Genomic DNA, 6,478 nt, shown 5'->3' with positions numbered 1-6,478 from the left:
TCCTGCTCTGCTCTGATTGGATAAAGCTGTGGGGTTCGTTTGTTTTGTTGAAAGCAGCGTCTGTTTAAACCCGTAAAACACTGGGCGGCTTTAACGAGACAACAGAAAACAAGCAGGTTTCTCTTTTCCTCATTTACCGAAAATACCGACATGGGCAAAATGACATTGGCCATTGTCATAAATGTTGATATCGGTTAATTTTCGGTTTATTGCCCAGGCCTAGAGCAGAGGTCGTTATATACCTCACATACCTCACATAAATTATTTAAGAACAAAAATAGCTAAATCTATTGGAATACTGTATAAAGTAAAGTAGTTATTCAATATTAAAGCACTACTTAGGTTGTATAATGCAATAATTGTTCCACATTTAATTTATTGTATTGAAGTCTGGGGTAAAGCTTGCAAAACTATCACAAATCCTATTTTTATTTTACGGAAAAGAGCCGTAAGAATCATTACTAGAAAAGATTACAGCCACCCATCAAATACATTATTTTGCCAACAGAAATTTTTGAAATTCTATGATTTGGTTGATTATAATATTTTACTGTTTGTGTATAAAGCTCACAAAAACGTATTACCTTCCAACATTCAAGCAAATTTTGTTAACTGAGAGAGTTATTATTATCTTAATGTGATAGAAATGTTTGTGAAGCCTTGGATTCGTACTAGTTTGAAAGAAAGATGTACTATAATCCAGGGAATAGGATTGTGGAATGGTCTGAAGGATGATGTTAAAAGTGCCAGATCTATGTATATATTTAAGACAAAAGCTTGTTTTTTGAAGGTATATGGAAAAGTATAATGTGAATCTATTTGAATAGTTGTTTGAGTTGATGTTTTTATTTAGTATTATTTTGAAATTATTTTTTGCTTGAGTATATTCTGGGGATAAAAGGGGCAGACATTAGATTTCATCTTCTGCTACCTTTCATTTTATTTTGATTTGTGTTATGTATTTTCTTTGTTTTCTATTGTAAATAGTTATTTTTTAAATGAAATTAATTAAAAAAGAGGTCAGAAAGTTTTACAAGAGGCTCAATGAGACCAGCCACGTTTTCTGGTTTGGAGACAAAGACATGGACAAAAAGACAGAAGACAGCTGCAAGTGTCAGAGAAGATGTGAAGAGGCTGAGGTTTTCCTTGGGAGTGAGAAGGATGGAGAAGATGAGGAGTGAGATCATCAGAGGTACAGCACAGATGGAAGGACTGGAAGATAAAGTTAGAGAGACCAGACTGAGATGTTTTGGACATGTCCAAAGGGTGGACATTGAGTATATTGGACAGAGGACAGAGTTAGGACAGAAGACTTGAGAGAGCGTAAGGGCACAGAATACAGAGGATTTGGGACAGAGTGAGGACRGGRSACASATAACAGAGAGAGGACAGCTAAAGGGCAAACAACCCAAAGAAATAGTAGTTTGTAGTTTTGATCTTCTACAGAGGATAAAGTCATTAAACAAGAACAAGAAGTTGTTGATTTACTGCTCTTCTTTATTACTTTAGGATCTCCTGTCATGTGCCAGAGTAATCTCAAATCCAAGATGAAAACCAAGTTCGAGTGTATGTTTGAGGGGGTCACCAAAGCGGGAAACCCAACCCTCCTGAACCAGATCTACACGGAGCTGTACATCACAGAGGGAGGGACCGGAGAGCTCACTGATGAACATGAGGTCAGACATGTGGAAACTGCTTCCAAGAAACCATACTGTCCAGGAACCACAATCAAACAAGAAGACATCTTTAAATCCCTCCACCCTGGAAGAGATCAGCTAGTCAGAACAGTTTTGACTCTGGGGGTGGCTGGAATCGGGAAAACTGTCTTAACGCGGAAGTTTACTTTGGACTGGGCTGAAGACAAAGCCAACAAGGACATCCACTTCACGTTCCTGTTCCCTTTCAGAGAGCTGAATTTGGTGAAGGATGAAAAATTCAGTTTGGTGGAACTTGTTCATCACTTCTTCACTGAAACCAAAAAAGCAGGAATTTGCACATTTGAAGACTTCCAGGTTGTGTTTATCTTTGACGGTCTGGATGAGTGCAGAATTCCTTTGGACTTCCACAAAACCACAATTCTTACTGACCCAAGAAAGTCCACCTCAGTGGACGTTCTGCTGACGAACCTGATCAGAAGGAACCTGCTTCCCTCTGCCCGTCTCTGGATAACAACACGACCCGCAGCTGCCAGTCAGATCCCTCCTGACTGTGTTGACATGATGACGGAGATCAGAGGGTTCACCGACACACAGAAGACAGACTACTTTAAAAAAAAGTTTGAAGACTGTGATCAGGCTGACCAGGTCATCTCTCACGTGAAGGAATCCCGAAGCCTTCACATCATGTGCCAAATCCCAGTCTTCTGCTGGATCACCGCTACCGTTTTGGGAGATGAGCTGAAGTTCAAAAAGAAGGAGGAGCTTCCCAACACTTTGACCCAGATGTATATTCACTTCCTTGTGGTTCAAACCAAAACAAAGATGGTCAAGTATGATGAAAGAGCTGAGACGGATCCACACTGGAGTCCAGAGAACAAGACGATGATTGAGTCTCTGGGGAAACTGGCGTTTGAGCAGCTGCAGAAAAGAAACCTGATCTTCTATGAGTCGGACCTGACAGAGTGTGGCATCGATATCAGAGCAGCCTCAGTGTACTCAGGAGTCTTCACTCAGATCTTTAAAGAGGAGCAAGGACTGTACCAGAACAAAGTGTTCTTCTTTGTCCATCTAAGTGTTCAGGAGTTTCTGGCTGCTCTTTATGTCCATCTGACATTCATCAACTCTGGAGTCAATTTGCTCAAAGATCAAACAACTTTCCAGAAGGCCAAACTAAAAGACRAAGCTGCAGAGAAGAACTTTTACCAAAGTGCCGTAGACGAGGCCTTACGGAGTCCATCTGGACACCTGGACTTGTTCCTTCGCTTCCTCCTGGGTCTTTCATTGGAAGATAATCAGTCCCTCCTTCAAGGGCTGCTGAAACAGACGGGTAGCTCGCAGACCAATCAGGAAATAGTCCATTACATCAAGGAGAAGTTAGGAGGTGACTTGTCTGCTGACAAAATCATCAATCTGTTCCACTGTCTGAATGAGCTGAAGGAGTGTTCTTTAGTGAAGGAGAGCCAAATGTTCCACAGCTCAGGACGTCTCACCACAGATCAACTGTCTCCTGCTCAGTGGTCTGCTCTGGTCTTCTTCTTACTGTCCTCAGAAAAAGACCTGGATGTCCTTGACTTGAAGAAATACTTTAACTCTGAGGAGGCTCTTTTAAGATTGATTCTAGTTGTTCCTGCGTCCAACAAAACCCTGTAAGTACACAGGTAGATTTGCATTGTGAAGTTCCAGCTGGTAAAGAAAAAGACAAATTCTAACTTCTGTTTTGTTTCGTCTCCACAGATTAAGTGTCTGCAATCTTTCAGAGAAAAGCTGTGAAGTCCTGTCCTCAGTTCTGAGCTCCCAGTCTTCTTGTCTCAGAGAGTTGGACCTTAGTAACAACGACCTTAAAGACTCAGGAGTCAAGCTTCTGTCTGAAGGACTGAAGGACAAGAACTGTGTGCTGAAAACTCTGAGGTGAGATGTCAAAAACTGGTCCGTATACTTTTGATAAACACTCTGCAACATTTAAACTCTGCCACCTTCATGGATCAACACCTTGTATGAGCAGTTGTTGGTAGTTTTCCTCTTTTAACGGCAAACTGGTTCTCGGCAAAGAGATGGACAAACCGTGATTTATCAACTCCAGGGGTTCAGAGGTTTCTTGAGTAGGAGGTTATTTAGAAAAAGTAGGATGCTGAGCATCTATAGAGCAAAGCCCAGTGCTGAGTGCCAAAGAGGTGAGGTTATTGATCAAGRGGGGTCTGGGGGCCCAACTAAAGGTCAATGCAGAGCACCAAAAATGGGGTTTCTGTGTAGTCCCAAAACAATTAATATAAGAGTTTGGTTCACATGCCAGTAATAAATGATAACCAGGTAAACAATGACAAACAATCCAGACCCCATTACATACCAAAGGACTGAAAAGATCTTTGCAAAAAGGACGGGTAAGGTGTTGTCTGTAATTTTGGCATTGACAGGTTTGGGGTTCAGTCGGAAACATAAAGGTCCAGCAACCAAAAGCAGCAAGAAACTGTGTGTTTTATGTGTCTGCAGCCTGTCAGGGTGTCTGATCACTGAGAAAGGCTGTGCTTCTTTGGAGTCAGCTCTGAGGTCCAACCCCACTCATCTAAAAGAGTTGGACCTGAGTTACAATCATCCGGGAGAGGAAGGGATGAAGCTGCTGTCGGCACAGGATGCACCCTGGAAACTAGACTCACTCAGGTATCAAACTTCACACATGATCTGATGGAGGAGAGAAAGTTGTTTTTTTATTGTAGGTTCAAAGGAACTGCCTGCAGAGCTCAGAGACAGGTTTGTTTAGAGTAGAAGATCTGAGAAAGGCTCCAACATGTTTCTGCTGCACTGACGGCCACCAAGAGAACGACAGACTCCAAAATTCAAGTTTAGAACAAGCAGAACAGATTTTGAACTACATGTATCTTTGCAATACTGTATATCATTGGTCTGTGTTAGAAAAAAAAACATTTATGAAACTCGTGTACATTTTTTACGATGAAAGATGGTTTAACCCGAACCCTCCTCCTTTCAGGGTSGAGCCTGCTGGAGAGCGGTGGTTGACTCCAGGTCTGAGGAAGTGTAAGTGTGATTCATGACAGCGAAGCAGCAACATTAAAACATCATCAAAGTTTCAGATGATCAGATGACAGGTTGTTTCTTCTCTTATCAGATTGCTGCAGGCTCACCATCGACAGGAACACTGTGAACAGAAAACTCCAACTGTCTGACCATGACAGGAAGGTGTCGTGTGTGGAGGAGGACCAGTTGTACCCAGATCATCCAGACAGATTCGACTTCTGGCCTGAGGTGATGTGTGAAGAGAGTCTGCCTGATCGCTGTTTCTGGGAGGTTCAGTGGAACGGGAAGGTGGAGATATCAGTGACCTACAAAGATATCAAACGTAAAGGGAACAGCAACGACTGCGAGTTCGGCTTTAATGACATTTCCTGGAGTCTGAGCTGTTCTGACGACGGTCGATACTCCGTCTGCCACAACAACGTCCGAGAGTTCACCTCCTCCTCCTCTTCCTCTGCGTCCTGCCACAAACTGGGTGTGTACGTGGACTGTTCCTCTGGAACTCTGTCCTTCTACAGAACCTCCTCTGCAACACCAGTCCACCTCCACACACTGATGACCACTTTTACTGAGCCTCTTTACCCCGGGTTTGGGTTCTGGGCTGGTTCCTCTGTCACCTTGTGCTCAGACGAGTCTCCTCCCATCTGAGACACAAACCAAACATTACCACAGCTTTTAGGTTTAAAGTAAAAGTTTTTACCGTTATTATTAACTGTTAAATTGCTAAAACTACAGCACAAAACATCCGATTGAGACAAGATATTCATAACATTCACTGAGACTGAGCTTCACTCTGGCCTTTTCAGTTCTGTTATACTCTTTTTTATTATTTATTTTATTTTACTTGTTTCGAATATCCGTTTTTAAGATGCCAAATTCAAGATGTCTTAATATAATTGATATCATTCAGTTTAAAAGTCCAAATGCACTTTATTTGCAATTAAGTTATTTAGCCTTTAGTGGTTCTTAACCTTTTTTGAGATACTGAACCTACCAGTTTCGTATGCACATTCACTGAACACTTTTTAGTGATAAATAAAATGTGATTTTTTTTTTCCAAATTCAAGATGGTTTTTTTTGCTGGTGTATAAAATGAGCCGTGCATGAGCCTTGCTCAAAGAACAAAACCAACACAGTGCATGAACTCACAACAAATTACAGTATGACTTTATTCTGGCCCCATAAAAAATTTCAGCTAGGGCTGCAACAACGAATCGATAAAATCGATAAAAATCGATTATTAAAAGCGTTGGCTACGAATTTCATTATCAATTCGTTGTGTCACGGGATTTATGCGTCCCTCGCCGTGTCGCAGAGCTGATTACGTCACCCGCAGAGGGTTGTCACTGACCGCAGTTGGTTACCAAGAAAGAAAAAACTCCACCTGTAAAGAGCCGCCCCTCTCTGACTCTCGAGTGAAAAGCAGAGACTTCGAACTTTAAACCAGTTTTTAAATCGTGTTGTTAGGCCAAGTAGATCTGAAGATATAAAAAGTATCTGCTACATTTATTCTTTTTAAAAGACGTCTGATTTGATGCGCGCCGCGTCGCGAGGAGGAAGTGTGTGCGGGGGAGGCGGGAGACCTTAAATCCACCGTTTCCTTCTCCTCTGGGGCCAAAAGTATAAACTCTCCAGTTGTTTCTGACTGAGGCCCAAAGTTATTTGTTGAGCAGCAAAAAGTTTCAGGACTAAGGAAAAAAAAGACGCAATCGAGCAGCAGGTCTGCAGGGGGAGGGGAGGGGGGGGGCTGCTTCAGAACCGGTTACTGGGTCAGAACAATGTTTCAGTCAAAC

General features: G+C 42.1%; 1 protein-coding gene across 3 annotated transcripts in view; it reads left to right on the top strand.

Annotated features, from left to right (window-relative positions):
- The window catches only part of LOC106519141 (protein NLRC3), a 19,498-nt gene extending 13,717 nt beyond the window's left edge, over window positions 1-5,781 (top strand). For 2 of the 3 annotated variants that reach the window (XM_014010682.1, XM_014010683.1), the window contains 5 exons: window positions 1,510-3,304; window positions 3,393-3,566; window positions 4,146-4,313; window positions 4,642-4,688; window positions 4,780-5,781. In XM_014010682.1, the coding sequence (XP_013866136.1) occupies window positions 1,510-3,304; window positions 3,393-3,566; window positions 4,146-4,313; window positions 4,642-4,688; window positions 4,780-5,333 (2,738 nt within the window). In that variant the 3' untranslated portion in view covers window positions 5,334-5,781. The other variant, XM_014010684.1, reaches the window with a different exon arrangement.
- The last annotated feature ends 697 nt before the right edge of the window (window positions 5,782-6,478 follow it).

This window comes from Austrofundulus limnaeus, unplaced genomic scaffold, assembly GCF_001266775.1.
Source record: "Austrofundulus limnaeus strain Quisiro unplaced genomic scaffold, Austrofundulus_limnaeus-1.0 Scaffold72, whole genome shotgun sequence".
NCBI lineage: Eukaryota > Metazoa > Chordata > Actinopteri > Cyprinodontiformes > Rivulidae > Austrofundulus > Austrofundulus limnaeus.
This window is presented reverse-complemented; position numbering and strand designations above follow the sequence as displayed.